This window comes from Radiomyces spectabilis (genome assembly GCF_025331425.1).
Source record: "Radiomyces spectabilis strain NRRL 2753 chromosome Unknown BYT42scaffold_11, whole genome shotgun sequence".
NCBI lineage: Eukaryota > Fungi > Mucoromycota > Mucoromycetes > Mucorales > Radiomycetaceae > Radiomyces > Radiomyces spectabilis.
In genome coordinates, this window is record NW_026251936.1 from 780,759 (window position 1) to 795,522 (window position 14,764).

The window sequence follows — 14,764 nt, forward strand, 5'->3', positions numbered from 1 at the left end:
CGTGTGAAGTCTGAATCAATTGCGCCTGCACGAAAAAAAAATGCAATGTAACAGAGAAAGATGGAATCACACCATCTATAGAAAATTTCTACTCTCTGCCATGCGCGCCATCTTGATCAAAAAGATCATATGAAGTCGACTTGACCCCTGTTGTATCTTTCTTTTTACCTTTTTGTCAGCAAAAGAGAGTCGAGCGCGATGACATCGCGTATGGTTAAAACTGCCATCACACGATATAAAGCAGTACAACAGATATTTATTGAACAATTGATCAATTCCAAGTTGAGATGATATGCTGTGAATGGTTGGGTCCGACCGAGTATATATCATGCTGTGTGAGAAAATCTTTATCACGCGATGTCGTACTCGTAGCGATGATATGAGAGTGTCAAAACTACCCCCTTGACGTGATGACAGCATGTACAGTAAATCAAAAAAAGAAAAAGCCAAGAGAAAATCATGCCTGGATGTTTAACAAATGCTGTGTCTCTGTATTGCTTTGGTAAAAAGCTGATCTTAGAGAAGCCTCTTGTGAGTTAGCACTCGGTGCCATCTAATTGACGCACCGATACAAGCTTTGACAAGTTATTAATTGTCACTGAACAGAAGCTTTCTCTAACCAACACATTTGAAAATGATACTCTATTGTGGACGCCAAGCTATCAGAAAGGTTAGGTAGACTGTTTCAAGTCAATTTTGCGGAGCACTTTAGGACCGCATATAACGCATGGATTACCCGATTTGATCATGCCAAATTGGAGCACAAGCCTCGTTACACCAGTGTACAAAAGTGCGGTTCGGTATGATTGGTCCACCAATATGGTATAGCAAGAAGTCTCGGCATAGTGTGAACTCATAAGTCACCATTGGTCCCATGACAGCAAGCAAATAAACGAAGGAAAAATTTTGCTTCACAGACCGATATCGGAAGGAGCTTTGTAAGCTGATTGACAGTGAAGCAAGAATACGCCACCGAGACTGAATGCATGATTCGGTTTATAAATAGATTCAGCATATACTCTACTAACGTATCGACCAAGAAAGATGCATTTTTCAGCCATCTAGATAACAAACCTACTCCCTTAATGGCGCTCAAGCAAGTTCAACACTTTGCTTTTATACCAAGTTCAAATTCGAGACTTATAGGTGCTACGCTTGAAGAGATGGGGGGAGGGGTTGAGTTTTGGAAGCCTTTCAAGTCGCCAAAAAGTTGCTCGCTTTTCTTTTCCTAACTTTTTCATATTCGGAAAAGGAACGAAAATGGCCGGTGATTTCTGCAAATGGTGTGGTGAAAATCTCAGCTCACCTGCGCCTCAACTGTGACACTGTCCGCAGCAGGGCCTTCCCCGTTACGGTGATACTGGACGATAGCTGATAAAGAACAGAACATCCAAGAACAACGACTGTAGAGTAAACATGGACAAAAAATATTAAAATTTATGGATAAGAACTTTTTTTTTTGGAAGAAAAGTAATGAGTGTGATATGTTTCTACAGATGCATGGTCCCGATGCGATATTTTTTTTTTTGGAGTGTGAAACTTATTATTCTCGATGGGCAGGCAACGATATTCAGTTTTGGGCGAATCGGAACGAAGAGAATAAAAAATATGCACAGTGAAGAAGAAGAGGAAGAAGATACAATAAAAAAAGAAAATTATTAGGCACGTATTCTTTTAGCAGGAGTAGGTTCGTTGTCCAAACTAGGTCTACGTTTGCGTTCTTGAGCCAACGGTGAAGGTAATGCCATGGGTTTGCTCAATTCGACAGGCGTTGGCATGCCTAGATGCATAACAGTGTGGCGGTTGAACGGCAAGACATTTGGCGCGGTGGGCTTGGTGGGAATCGAGCGGTCAGTGGCTTCGTCTGTGGGGTGAGGGGGACGATGATGAGACGGAACAGGACGAATCTTGAGATGCTTTTGAAGCATAGCCATCCACTGATCGTAGGTATCTTTTTTGACGTAGAGTCTGTAATCGAGCAACTGGAGCATGACTCGTTCGGCATGGTTGATCTCTTTGACATTGAGACCACTAATTTTGCTCCAAGCGGAATTCTTGTACGTCTTATCCTGGAGGTACTTGTGAGCACAGATGAGGGAAGCAAGGAACATGCGACGTCCACAAGAAACGTAAACGTCGTTGGTATAGCGACTGTGGATCCGAGGTCGGATACGGAAGAGATAAAAAATGGCTAGTTGCAAGGTGGAGTGGGTGGTGCGAGATTGTTTGAGGATATGGTGGAGAAAGATGTTCAAGCTAGCAATAGGTCGATGCACGACCGGCGATCCAGCTGACGAAGGCCAAATCGAAGCGATGGCTTGAACCGACATGTCTATCAAAATAAAAACAAGTTCATTAGACATCATCATATAAATCGTTTAAAAATCTTCTAAATTAAATAACAAAATTATGCAATCCAAGGAAACAAAAAAATCCCAAAGGTGGCAAGAGCAGAAGTGAAAAGAGAGAATATTCAACGTACCGACTAATGCATTGACATACATTCGTTGTTGTTCACAATGTAATCTTTTTTCATCGACAGGAGAGAGAAGTTGCATGGTTGCCGCAGTATGAGGTTCAGCAGGAGAAAGGAAAGAAAAAAAGATTACGAGCGCTATTTATGAGAATCGTCTGCACCAATCGTATGCGCAGCAATGATGTGACTGCTGGCGCAGCGACGGGCTTCATAGGTTCACCCATTTTTTTTTTTTCGGTCTCGCCAAGCGACCAAGAAAAAGGAAATTCGAATGGCGTGCTTCCAAAACCGAAAAAGAAAACTAAAAAAAAAAAACGGAAGCCCTTTTCTTTTTGGGCAATTCATGGCTAAACAACACACACAGAAAGAACTTTTTGCATGACAAATCAAGCATAGAAGCACATTAAGCACATCTTACGGAAATTTACGGTACTTTTTTTGCTTTTTTGTTTTTTTTTTCTTATCATATCTTCCTAAGCGCACAGTCATCATTATTAAGAACAGGAGACACAATGAGTAATGGGCAGGTGTGCCAATGATCTAGCAGCAGTCAATGGAAAAATAAAAATTTGGCAAGTCTCCTGTTGATATTTTCCATTCACTGATCAAAAACCGGTGCATGGATAAATAATCATCCACACAGAAAAATTGAACTTGATACGTCATCAAATGAGAATAACTGCTTATGGCATTGCTTTTTTTTTTGGTCAAATCATAATGTAACAAAAATTTATTCGCTTTTTTTTCCCTTTCTCAGTTTTTTCATTTCTCTTTTGGGTGTTCTTTGAGGTTCGCTTGTACTTGCTATTTGTATATCATGGAAGATAACAGTTCGCCCGATGTTCCTACGCCATGCACTGCCGGCTGCGGATTCTACGGCAACAAGATTTATAATAATATGTGTTCCAAGTGTTTTAGAGAACACGCGGAACGGAACAAAAAAGGTAGATGACAAAAACTCCTTCTAGACGCTTACGCAATCCAAATGCTGACTCAACCAAAATCTCATCTTCCAGATGATTTTACTCCCGTGGAAGGATTGAAATCCTCACCCAGTCCACTCAATGATAAATCACCGTCAACCATTGACACATCCATACCTTCAGACCATGCTACCTGTACACCTACACCTACCGAACCGGTCACAACCGAGCCCGTCGTCAAGGATGCTGAACAACAAGAAGAGGACCCTGCACCATCGAGACCTGTACAAACCAATAAGGGCCGGTGCTTCACTTGTCGAACAAAGGTAGTGTGTACTTATTATTATTATTTTTTGGATCAAATTGCAATACAAGTGGTTCTTATGTCATTGGTTTTTTCCAATTTTTTTTTCACAATAGATCCCATTATCCAAACAGGTGACAAACAAATGCCGCTGTGAATACGTATTTTGTGACGCACACCGGTACCCTGATAAACATGAATGTGATTTTGATCATGCTTCCATGGATAAAGGTATTTTATTTATTTATTTACTGATGCCGACATGGAAAATGGAGAAAAAAAATCATGTCATGACTAATGATGGCGATGCAATATAGGGATTCTTGCCAAAAACAATCCGAAGCTGAACGAGCGACCGAGAGGTGGACGATCTTTCCAACGACTCGACAGCATGTAATCTGTTCTACGATTCAGATCAAATTCAAAAAGGGTCTTATCTCTTTTTCTGTTTCTTCTCTCTTTTCATTGTATGTTGGATTTTTTTTTTCTCTGTCCCTACCTCTTTTCCCAGGCTTACAACTTCCTTCATAATTGGCACACGAAAAGACCCCCCAAAAAAAACCTTCTCTTTTCCAATTCTATTACGGATCGAACCGCTCAAAATCCTTGCTCTTCCTGGATTTCCTAAGTCCACCCGATCCCTCCAGACTTCCCTCAATCTCTCCCCTTCCCCTCCCCCCCTTTTTTTTTTTTTTGTTTATCACGACTTTGGTTTCCTTCAACGGAATTCGATCTTGGCACGTGAGTGAAGGAATCATCTTCCGTCTCCATCATCTTGCGGAATTTAAGAGGATCAATAAATGAACGTGACGATGAAAAAGAGCTTCCTAATTTCACTTCATTTTTTCCCGTCTTGATGTTGCGCCATTCTCAAAAGGTCGTCTGACCTTTCCATGTCGGAGGTATTCATTGTTCATCGGAACCCCAAATCCATGACCCCGCTCGTTCTTGCTATCGCCACCAACATCCTACTGGATCCCCACCTCAGTGGCGGGATTTCCGTTGTGGTGCATTGATACCAATCAGGAAATGGGTCCAAGTCGATAGTAACGATACCTTTGATGTGGTAAATCTTTTGGCTGGTGCTTGTTTTTACTGAGACTCGACGCATGAAATATTTGGTCCAGTATTAGATAAGGTTTTCAAATTCAATGCAAAACCGCATCTCTCCGTTGCAGATGATGCACGTCAGCATAATTGTGCATGCCAGAGTCCTTGGCATACAGAGCGACTCTTACTACATCTTTTGGTTATCTTGTTGGATGGGTAAGTCAAGTGCGATAATATATGTGCTTATCTGCTGTGACACGAGAGCACCATATCTGATGGACAATGAATAGAAGAGAAGAGTACATTGATAATTGAAGACTCAACAGATACCCCTCTGTGTTGTCCTGGGAAAAAAAAATAACTTTTCATAATGAAAAGACCTTGAAAACGATAAAAGAATGAAGGTAGGGATAGGGGCTTTTATCGAATTGAATGATCACATTGCACGACACCCAAATGGCATAGACCGAGACGGATATTTCCAGGTTCTGAACGATTGTCTGGCTACCTTGATTGGCTCTCTGTAGATAATCTTGAAACTTTGACGAAAAGAACAAAGTGTATGTCATTTGTATAACCAACTCTCATAAGGAACTGAACGTAATGTAAACCTTGGGCGGCAGTACCTTTATTCATCGGCAATTGGTAATAGGCTACAAAAACAAAGAAAAAAGAAAAGCATGTGACAGCTGCAAACTGTTGCCATCTACTCAACCATAGTTTAATCCATCGGTCAATAAATGATCAATCCCGCTCCACAAAAAGGCGACATCGGTTCATAGCAGAATTGAGCTACAACATTTTTCAATAGGGCGAAGTCGCGCATTCCATCAATCTTCCCCGTTTAATGATGAGACACATTTGTTTTTCCGGAGTACCCAAGTGCCAAAAAAAAAAAAAAAAAAAAAAAAAAAAAAAAAAAAAAATAGTACACCGCATCATAATAGACATACTTGATAAAGCTATGAAATATATTTGTATTGCTGTATTTACCGTTAAGTCTGCCTTGCAGCTTATCGCCAGAAAATGTCCATGATGTCAATCTCTGTCTTTAACGAGTTCATTCACTACTTTGTACAATATTTGTTGGTGACGAAATAGAGAAAATTTGAGCGAAATAGTCGCATTCATTCTGTCAACGTAAGCCTACCTTTTTACATCGCTTCTAAACTTCAATACAGTATATGCTGTGGAACAGGTAATACAATAAAAGCACAACCTCGATTTATAATATTCTCCTTTGAATTCGATGATTGCTTATTAACAGACATCACATTTGCTAATCATTTTTCCATCACCAATAAAATATATCCATTCAATTAAGTCAAAAAATCCATTATGGTTGACCACCAAATAACATCAGTTCGCAGCCACGTAGGGCCATTCTTTGCTGTACAGGGCCTTTTTTAAGGGAAAAATACGTGAATAGCGAGTTTAATGTCATTGTATTGTCAGAAATGTAAATGCTGAGCAGGTTCTTTCGACCAATGGAATCTTGACGAGCATCACAATTTTTTTCAAGAGCAAACGATGGTTCGGATAATGGAAATGTCCAGAAGGCCGGAAATGCTACGGTCCCGCTCTTCCGTACTCGTTCCGTGGAATGCTGAAAGAGGAAATAATTGGATATGAAGCGGAGAAAAAAATAGTAATAATGGTCTCGAGACGATTTGTCACTTGTCCAAGTTTCCATAAACTGCGTTCAGGAACGATTGCATTGGTGCTTCCGTAATGACATGGGTTCAACTTCCGCCGTTGTCCAACTCACGAATTGCGTGGATCGTTTGTGGTGGCAATTTTCCTTTTATGGCACGATCCTACCCGCGATTTATCACCCTTCCCAAGCAAGTCAAGTTATCTGTAATCCTTTGTTTGTCGATAAACAGAAAATCTCGCATGGAAACCCAAAGTAGAGCAACAAAAAGCCTAATCCCCCCCCCTGTGGCTCATGATGGCGGAATTCGAATACCGTGGAGTCGCTCGAGCTGCGCCTCGGCTCTTCCCTATCCTAACGAAAGTCTGTGGCAAAACTTGCCCAAGACCTCAACTCAAACGCGAATCATGCCAAGATATAGAAGCACTAACTTACAGTTCTTATTCATGATGACGGACTCGGTGTTTCTTGATTAACTGACTCACTGTCCAAAATCTGAAAAGGCGTGATAGAATGCAGATTTTAGACCATGTCAATAGCATATGCAGAGATAGAGACACACACACACACACACACAAACTCACACACCATTACCATTGACGTCAACATTTAACCATGACATAAGAAGTGCAAACTTCCCAATAAAAGACACCAAAAGGTCACATGCTGACCTTGCCCCGGATGTTGTAATGAAGATCTGTTTGCTATATTTCGCGTATAGCTCAAACCTTTAAGACGGATATCTATCAGTGGGCATACTCTTGCAATTGATGATGACTCTTTATGCAGGTCAGATATCAACGTGCAAACCTAGTTTATGGTGGTGCCTTTGAAGCAGTTCAATTACTTGACTACAAACAATTGAAATATAATGTTCAATGAAACCATTCTAAATGGGATGGAATCTACCAGAAAAATGTGTCATTTGTTGCCGATGTCATCTTCAAGTGACACGTGTCCTTCATGAAGTCATTTGTATCCCGTCGAGGGTTTATTTGCGAAATTCATTACTGTATTTGTTAGTTTGGGATAATGTGTGGGTCGTATGTGTAAGAATGAATAGCCTTTTTGTTCTCCTTACATCGTGTCAGTCCTGCATTTTGTAATGATGTCAATAAAATAGCCAATCTTGAGTGTCACAGGCTGTCATATTCCCAATGTTTATTCCGCTGCTCATTCAATAACTGGCTAGGCAATCAAAGCTTTTTCGCAGCAGCATCCTGCGCAACTCTTCTTTCTGTATCAAACCATTGAGCGCCGTGAGTCATGCCACGTTACCACTGCGGCGTTGCTTGGCAGAAACACGTTACGGCTGCGGATAGGGAGAATGGATAAAGTCAGTCGACCGCAGTCGCGTTAGCATCAAACATGGTCTTATCGTTGGTTGGCTTAATTTGAAAGACCGCCCCACCACGTAAAAATAGGGAATCGCCTTTTTTGTCATCATCGGCCTCTGTGATGAGTCATGGGGTTGCCTTATTTTTCACTTAAATATTTAACAATTTATGCTTCGTCTTTTGCGTTTCTTTGTTTTTTTTTGTTCTTCTTTTTTGTTGATTTTTTCTTCCTATTGGATTCTTGGTTACCAAAACTTACATTACCATGTCCATTTCCCATCTCAATTTAATGACACGTCTTTCTCTCATCAAATTACAGCGTTACGACGGCAACAACCTTACTCGATTTGTCTTGATCCGAAACGCGCTGATCCGTGCACTGGAACATACATCCGCATCGAACAATGAATCACAGTGGGACGCCCGTGAAGAAGAACAAGATTGGTTGGATGCCTGCTTTAGCGCCAACTACAGTGCAGAAGCTGAAGATGGAATGCTTACCCTGGAAGAATCCCCACTATCCCCAGAAAACGATATTCGAGTTGAAGAACAAGTAGAAGAAGATGAGGATGGCGATATGATCATGGCAGAAGCAGAAGAAGATGAAGCCGATTCAGAAGAGGAACAGCTGCAGAGTCCGGTTGAAGATGCGATAGATGGGGAACCATCCGTGCATCATGCCCCTTTTATGATACGCCGAGCTGCACCCGCGTTTTTTATCCCATTAGACGACGATGACGAGGATTATGATGCATCGTTTTATGAAGAGGAATCAAAGCCGAATTGCGTGCTTACCTGGACCTCTGAAGGCCATTGGCCCTTGCTTTCTTAATTATGTTTCCTTTTTATCGTTTACACTTTTTTTTTGTATATACCTAGTGCCTCTCACCTCCTCCTCCCCTTTTTTTCTTTTTTCCAACCTCATCTTCTTGTAAATGTCTTCTTCATCATGCATTCTGTAAAATGATTCCTTTCGGTCACTGAAAAGCTCATCACATGAAAAAAAAAAAACTTTTTTCAACATAAAATAATAAAACATCATACAACATCTATAAATTAAAAAAATGCTATTGTAGCGAAAAAGCGACACACACACATGTCCAGTCAAGGGCCCGTGGGTCGGGGGAAGAAGGAAAACAAATGCATATGATCACAGTCCTGTGACCTGGTTTTCCATTGAGCTGCGCTTATCGCGCATGACTTTTTGTTATCATATGAACTATGCATTCCATTTAATCGTGATCCTTTGATAAGAGAAGGTTCCATCTAGTTTTGTAAACATATTCTATGTATAACATTATACAATAGAAAAAAATTAGGGTTCAGCGATGTTGATTGTAAACTTTTGCTGGCATTCTTTTTTGTTGTTTTATTTGTCTAGGGTTTCATATACGTGGTGACATTTTGGGTAAGTCAGGGCCATGTTTAATCAATGATGTGGTAAACGCCCTTTTCAATTTTTCCTTCACCCTTTTCAAAAGGCAAATCGAACACCGCGTTGCTTCGGAATCGTCGAAGGAACTGAATAGCCACGGCTTCCAAAACAGTGGGTTCAATGTAAAGGTCGGCGAATGTGAGCGCACCAGGGGTGGGTTTATCATCCAAAGTCATCTAAACGAAACCATCCCATCCGGTTAGATCAAAAACTCCATTGTCGATCCTGCTGACGAAACTTACTCTTTCGATCAAATCAGGGCTGATCATCTGATTGTATGGAAGCTTGTCCAAAAGGGTGGCACCGAGTCTAAAATAATGCATTTCTGGTGTGAGATGATCCATTGAAAACTCTTCATTATTCCATCTGTAAAATATTTTGCTTACCTGGCAACGCTTGTGGGTAAGGGACGGATGGGCAAAGGCTTGAGAATGATTTCACGAGCAAGTTCATAGATATCGGAAATCTTGTATTCCTTGGGACTAGACAGAAAAAAAAAATGGACGTTCATTTAGGATTCATTCTTACTCTTTTTTTTTTTTGGTTCCCATGACGGAAAAGGTCACCCAGCAGACACCCAGACCACTTACCCGTAAAGTTCATAGGTCTTTCCCATGGTAGATTCAGCAGTCAACATGACTTCCAATGCTTGAGCAACATCAGTAGCAGCCACGGGACGGATCTTGGTCTGACCCTCGTTGATCCAGTATTGCCATCCATCACCAGCTAAAATAAAGTAAAAAAAAATTCGTCCGATTCCCCATAAGTATTCTTTTTTTCGCGTTCCATTTTATATGGTGATTATTCACTTACCGCCAATTCTGTTCAAGAAACGATCTTCGTGACCCCACATGGTGCCTGGACGGACAATGGTAGCATCAGGAAGCACTTCTCGCACAGCCTTTTCGCCCAAAGCCTAAAATCCCGTACCAAATGAAATAAACAAGATGAGTGACCTTTTGTCATTTTCTTCATAATCACAAAAGCGTTTAATCGTACCTTGGTGCGCAAGAATTTGGAGGTGGAATCTTCGGAAGCGTTCAAAGCAGAGACCTGGACAAAGCGAGCGACATCAGCTTCAGCACAGGCTTCCGCAAGAGCACGGGAACCATCAACGTGAACATTTTCGAATGTGAAGTTCCTACAAGCGTGTCAATAGAACTGCAGCCAAAAACGTAATGGTATTCGTATTTTTCAACGTACTTGGTCTCGTAATCACGACCGATGAGGTTATACACAATGTCAGAATGACGAACACATTCCATCAATTGGTCCTTGTTTCTCAAATCGAATTCCTACAGAGCCCAATGGCGACGTTAATTAAGGTCGTGGCAAAAAGCATTGGGGGCGGGGAAAGAAACAATAACATACAAGAGGAGTAATTTGACCGAGATCACCGGTCACTTTCAGATGTCTGGCTTCATCAGGATCACGATAAGCAACCACCACCTGGGTACCTTGCTTGGCTATTGCACAAAAACAAACAAGAACAACAGTGTAAGCGGACGAGGGCTGGTAGGCAATGGTCATCGTATAAATACATACCGAGTTTGCTCACGACATAACGACCGAGGAAACCGGTACAGCCAAAAACAGTAGCGATATGACCGTTCGTAGAAGAGCTAATGATGAACAACGGACGTCAGAATAAAATCACACCGATCGTTCGAAAGGAAAAATGTCGTTTTGTTTTTTGTATTTCGTTGAAAGTGCTTACCGGCCACCGCGACCGTATTTAACCATGGTTTGACCGGTTTTCTTTCTCATGGTGAGATCGTGCATAGCGCGCTACGGTAAAGAAGAATCATATGGGATAAGTTGGTAATGTAGGTCATCGATTGAGACGGATGCGTTTCTTTAATTTACCGTTTGAGTGGCGGTGACGGCCTTGGCGGCATCGGTCAATGAACGACGACCAGCCTCTACAGAAATCCAAAGAAATTTAACATGATGAATTCACCAACTCCTTAATAAATCGATGTTTACGTTTCCATGCAGCAGTGGCAAGCATTTCAGGAGAGGGTTGAGTTAGTGCAAGTGGTGGTGCTGAGAAGTTGGTTGATACGTGTTTTTTTTTAAGAGCCCTTGCCCGAGGCCCGCGCTCATTTCTGACGTCAACTGTGACGACTAATTTTTCCTCACGGCAGTTGGCCGATGGGGGCATCAGTTATCCGCCCCTCCGCAGCAGAAATATCAATTTGCACAAAAATTGACCATGATATTTACTCTTCATTCCAGCATCGAATAGAAATTCAATGTTGGCGTTATTGAAGATATTACTTCAAATGCAAAGGATATGTATCAGCAGAATATCGAGCTATGGAGTTTTTTTATGATGTCACAGTGTTCCTTCCTCAGCTAATTGCTTCCGTCGCCTGTGGCAATAACAGCGACACTATGTTGATATACGCCTTGTTACGAAGAATTTGAAAGCTTTTATCTATGAAGAAAGAGATAACCATGCCACTTGATGATGCCTTTTGGTATGAAGATGAGCGATTGAAGACCAGTGCGAGTGCCATGTTCAGGTTCCCAACGGAAAATAGACAGTCCAGATATGTAATATAGAAACTTGAAAGTCTCTACAATTCTGAGCTATGGAACAGACTTGTCTATCCATGCCAGAAAGGATCGAAGCTGTTACCAAGGCCAAGGATGACAGATAAATTATTTGGTTTTTTGGGGGGCGATGGCTCATCACATTTTTTATTTTATCTTGCGATACAATATATGATTCTGATGATAATGTGATCCCAGTATAGTACGTGTATTACTGTTTGTCAAGGAACAAACCCTCAAAGAAGTATGGAAAAGTAGTAAAAAATTGAAACAGCCTCATTTTTTTTTTGGTTCGTTGCACTGCATGCACTGTCCGAGTGGCCAACTTTGAGCGCGCTTATTGGTCAAAAACGCGCTGCGGCCGGAACCCAGGAAAAAAAAAAGACGCGTCGCCAAAAATTACTCCAGTTCTTTCGTCCGCATCTCCACCGTATCAATGTCTCTCGTCAATATCCTCAATATCCAGGTCTTGGATAATCCTACTCACTTTAATAACCCTTTCCAATTTGAGATTACCTTTGAATGCAATGCTGAATTGAAGGATGGTGAGCATCGTAGCGATTAGGAGGAACAAATGACGCTTGCTTTTGCTTTTCCTCCAGTTGTCCTCATTTCTGCTTCTTGACGTCTCTATTATAGATCTGGAATGGCGAATGATCTATGTCGGCTCTGCCGAAAGTCAAGATTATGATCAAGTCCTCGATTCCATCATGGTGGGTCCCATTCCCGTTGGTGTCAACAAGTTCATCTTTTCCGTAAGTGCGAGCAATGGATCGAAGTGAATGACAGTCATAATAACAATCCATTTGTTCAGGCGGACGCCCCAAAGTTGGAACTGCTGCCGCAGAAGGATTTGCTGGAGGTCACCGTGGTATTGCTGAGCTGTCTATATCATGACAAGGAGTTTGTGCGCGTCGGCTATTATGTGAATAACGAATATACGGACCCTGAATTACGCGAAAATCCACCCTCGCAGATCCAGATTGATAAGCTTCAACGAAATATTCTCGCAGATAAGCCTAAAGTAACAAGGTACAGCGTCAAAAAAAAAGGGTGGGGATTAGTCCATTCTCGAATTCACAGCTAACGGTAATTTTTCGTTTCCAATAGATACACAATTGACTGGTAAGATTATCATAATGTAAGCAGGGTACCTTTTGCTGAATATCGAAATCGACCCGCTCTTTTTTCATCTCAGGTCTGGCCAAGGCGACCCCAACATCACTGAATTTCAGACCATGAACCAACAAAACCCGGAAGCCCAGGAGCAGTCTTCAGAACAAGTAATTTATCGATGCACCCCTCCCCTTTCACCTGTATTTTGTATGTGCTAACCATACGTTGTTTTTAGGACATGATGGTTATATAAGATAACTCTATCCATCAGACAAAATGCTTTGCAATAGAGCGAGTTTATTGCGTTTTCTTATTTTATCTTCTTCTTTCTTTTTTGTGAAATGTATATTATCGAATCTCCCAAAAGATTCTCTTCTCTTTCAACCGATTCAAAACATGGGAAAAAAAATGATAATGCTACGATCCAACACATTATCGCAATACAATCGCTGACGGAAAAGTGCCACTTCATGAGGGTTGAGATGCAGAGTAAACAATCCAGATCATCATCTTAGCCTTCTGGCGATACCTGGTCCACCCTCTCACAAATGGTTTGAGTCTCCTACGATAAAGTACCTCACTTGGTTCATGTGCGGCAACAATATTGACTTGTATCGAAACGGCTCAAATGAAATATGAGGCGGTTCGATACAGATGAAGATTCATTAACAGTCAAAGTTGCAAAGTTCGACGTCGATCGTTACAATCTTTGCTTCATTCAAATAACGCTTTTCAAAATGATGAGATCCAAAGGCAACACAACATGGTCATTCACAAATCCTCCCGGATTCGATGGCTTTTGATCATAATGTCTTGCTATTTGCTTGCCTGGGCTTATGATAAGATTTGCATGAGGAAGTAGTAAACGATTTTTGGATATTTCTTATTTTAAACGAGTGACGAAAAAGTACAGAACCGATTGAAAAGTTGAAACATAAAATACAATAAAATGAAATGAAAATAAAAATTATGTTCCTCCCCGGTATTGAGATTGGTCAGGGTACTGTAATTGAAAGTGAAAGAAAGAGAGAATCAGTTGTATCGGAGCTTGATGTGGCAGAGTTTCTTTCGGTTTTATGACATTGTAAAGAGCTGATCAAACTTTCTCAATGACAAAGTGCCGGTACGGCGGTTCGAAGTCGTTCCAGGGTCACGAGCAGGGGCGCAAATCAGGTCAAAAGCATCAAGCACCTTCATAGTTTGGGCGATTTAGTGATCAGGCTTGGCAGATTTCCCAGCGAGTCCGGAATTTTGATTTCCGTCAACTCGATCATTCCATACAGCCCATTGGCAGGTACGACTACGAGGTAAAACTTGATCGTTCTGCCAAAGATCTGCAAACCTAGCATGCCTTCCATCAAATGAAAGTCAAGCGTCTCATTGCAGAATACGGCCACTTTCAACAGGTCCTTGCAAATCAAGTAATCGTCTTGATCTCGTGCAGAAGATTTTGCCTCGCCATATCCTACGCTTGTCGACCATTTTACGCCGCAGGATTTCGTATTGCAGAACGTCAGGCCTACCGGTGGAGTCGCGCATGGACTTGGCTTCCAATGTAGACTCGTTTGTCCAGCGTAGATATGTTTCTTTGTCGGGGTCGTCGAAAAGCCAAGAAAGGAATGGTTCAACGGACCGCGAGCAAAGTTTGGTTTCGCCAAAATCTTCCTCCACTGGCATAACTGGCAACTTGTGGATCGATCGTCTCAATGCCTTGGCGAGTTTGCGGGCATGTGGTTCCAATGGCAGAGACTTCACTCTAGTGTCGGGTTGCTCCCGGTTGACTCATTTCGCCTATAATTCATTGACAATAGCCAACAAACTGGCGACAGTTTCCAACGGCATTATATCATTAAAATTATTGATCAATATTTTTATTATTTTTTCGATATTATTATATATTTTATTGATAT

General features: G+C 41.5%; 7 protein-coding genes across 7 annotated transcripts; 3 read left to right on the plus strand and 4 right to left on the minus strand.

Annotated features, from left to right (window-relative positions):
- Positions 1-1,411: 1,411 nt before the first annotated feature.
- On the minus strand, positions 1,412-2,711 carry BYT42DRAFT_580854 (cyclin-domain-containing protein). The gene is made up of 2 exons (XM_051569551.1): positions 2,483-2,711; positions 1,412-2,332 (listed from the first exon to the last, which is right to left on the minus strand). The coding sequence occupies exons 1-2, from the start codon at positions 2,556-2,558 to the stop codon at positions 1,659-1,661; spliced, it is 750 nt and encodes a 249-aa protein (XP_051420611.1). The 5' UTR covers positions 2,559-2,711; the 3' UTR covers positions 1,412-1,658.
- A 468-nt stretch (positions 2,712-3,179) lies between these two features.
- BYT42DRAFT_520002 (uncharacterized protein) lies at positions 3,180-4,532 on the plus strand. The gene is made up of 4 exons (XM_051565266.1): positions 3,180-3,420; positions 3,493-3,725; positions 3,820-3,934; positions 4,021-4,532. The coding sequence occupies exons 1-4, from the start codon at positions 3,294-3,296 to the stop codon at positions 4,098-4,100; spliced, it is 555 nt and encodes a 184-aa protein (XP_051420612.1). The 5' UTR covers positions 3,180-3,293; the 3' UTR covers positions 4,101-4,532.
- Positions 4,533-7,911: 3,379 nt separating this feature from the next.
- On the plus strand, positions 7,912-8,806 carry BYT42DRAFT_580859 (uncharacterized protein). Its single transcript, XM_051569552.1, has one exon. It carries the CDS (start codon positions 8,010-8,012, stop codon positions 8,574-8,576), a length of 567 nt encoding a protein of 188 aa, XP_051420613.1. The 5' UTR covers positions 7,912-8,009; the 3' UTR covers positions 8,577-8,806.
- Positions 8,807-8,856: 50 nt separating this feature from the next.
- Positions 8,857-11,237, minus strand: BYT42DRAFT_607236 (uncharacterized protein). Its single transcript, XM_051571170.1, has 12 exons — positions 11,166-11,237; positions 11,046-11,101; positions 10,897-10,967; positions 10,725-10,801; positions 10,551-10,645; positions 10,383-10,474; positions 10,179-10,320; positions 9,993-10,095; positions 9,770-9,905; positions 9,566-9,661; positions 9,422-9,488; positions 8,857-9,355 (listed from the first exon to the last, which is right to left on the minus strand). The coding sequence occupies exons 1-12, from the start codon at positions 11,188-11,190 to the stop codon at positions 9,170-9,172; spliced, it is 1,146 nt and encodes a 381-aa protein (XP_051420614.1). The 5' UTR covers positions 11,191-11,237; the 3' UTR covers positions 8,857-9,169.
- A 133-nt stretch (positions 11,238-11,370) lies between these two features.
- Positions 11,371-12,134, minus strand: BYT42DRAFT_580868 (uncharacterized protein). The gene has a single exon (XM_051569553.1). The coding sequence runs from the start codon at positions 11,875-11,877 to the stop codon at positions 11,704-11,706; it is 174 nt and encodes a 57-aa protein (XP_051420615.1). The 5' UTR covers positions 11,878-12,134; the 3' UTR covers positions 11,371-11,703.
- BYT42DRAFT_580870 (histone chaperone) lies at positions 12,130-13,510 on the plus strand. The gene is made up of 6 exons (XM_051569554.1): positions 12,130-12,283; positions 12,378-12,493; positions 12,553-12,770; positions 12,849-12,863; positions 12,937-13,021; positions 13,090-13,510. Exons 1-6 carry the CDS (start codon positions 12,175-12,177, stop codon positions 13,105-13,107), a joined length of 561 nt encoding a protein of 186 aa, XP_051420616.1. The 5' UTR covers positions 12,130-12,174; the 3' UTR covers positions 13,108-13,510.
- A 537-nt stretch (positions 13,511-14,047) lies between these two features.
- Positions 14,048-14,531, minus strand: BYT42DRAFT_595083 (uncharacterized protein; the record flags this gene model as incomplete). Its single annotated transcript, XM_051570819.1, has 2 exons — positions 14,048-14,319; positions 14,342-14,531. 2 exons carry the CDS (start codon positions 14,529-14,531, stop codon positions 14,048-14,050), a joined length of 462 nt encoding a protein of 153 aa, XP_051420617.1.
- Between the last annotated feature and the right edge of the window lie 233 nt (positions 14,532-14,764).

What these genes read in the sequence shown, in the direction of transcription:
- BYT42DRAFT_580859 (XM_051569552.1), top strand. Translation starts at nt 8,010, where the DNA reads ATGTCCATTTCCCATCTCAATTTAATGACACGTCTTTCTCTCATCAAA.
- BYT42DRAFT_520002 (XM_051565266.1), top strand. Translation starts at nt 3,294, where the DNA reads ATGGAAGATAACAGTTCGCCCGATGTTCCTACGCCATGCACTGCCGGC. An exon ending in CGCGGAACGGAACAAAAAAG is followed by an intron (nt 3,421 to 3,492) that starts GTAGATGACAAA and finishes CTCATCTTCCAG; the next exon opens with ATGATTTTACTCCCGTGGAA. An exon ending in TCATGCTTCCATGGATAAAG is followed by an intron (nt 3,935 to 4,020) that starts GTATTTTATTTA and finishes GATGCAATATAG; the next exon opens with GGATTCTTGCCAAAAACAAT.
- BYT42DRAFT_580870 (XM_051569554.1), top strand. Translation starts at nt 12,175, where the DNA reads ATGTCTCTCGTCAATATCCTCAATATCCAGGTCTTGGATAATCCTACT. An exon ending in CAATGCTGAATTGAAGGATG is followed by an intron (nt 12,284 to 12,377) that starts GTGAGCATCGTA and finishes TCTCTATTATAG; the next exon opens with ATCTGGAATGGCGAATGATC. An exon ending in TCAACAAGTTCATCTTTTCC is followed by an intron (nt 12,494 to 12,552) that starts GTAAGTGCGAGC and finishes CCATTTGTTCAG; the next exon opens with GCGGACGCCCCAAAGTTGGA.
- BYT42DRAFT_580854 (XM_051569551.1), bottom strand. Translation starts at nt 2,558, where the DNA reads ATGCAACTTCTCTCTCCTGTCGATGAAAAAAGATTACATTGTGAACAA. An exon ending in GTATGTCAATGCATTAGTCG is followed by an intron (nt 2,333 to 2,482) that starts GTACGTTGAATA and finishes TTATTTTGATAG; the next exon opens with ACATGTCGGTTCAAGCCATC.
- BYT42DRAFT_580868 (XM_051569553.1), bottom strand. Translation starts at nt 11,877, where the DNA reads ATGAGCCATCGCCCCCCAAAAAACCAAATAATTTATCTGTCATCCTTG.
- BYT42DRAFT_607236 (XM_051571170.1), bottom strand. Translation starts at nt 11,190, where the DNA reads ATGCTTGCCACTGCTGCATGGAAAC. An exon ending in CCGTCACCGCCACTCAAACG is followed by an intron (nt 10,968 to 11,045) that starts GTAAATTAAAGA and finishes TCTTTACCGTAG; the next exon opens with CGCGCTATGCACGATCTCAC. An exon ending in CCAAATTCTTGCGCACCAAG is followed by an intron (nt 10,096 to 10,178) that starts GTACGATTAAAC and finishes ACGGGATTTTAG; the next exon opens with GCTTTGGGCGAAAAGGCTGT.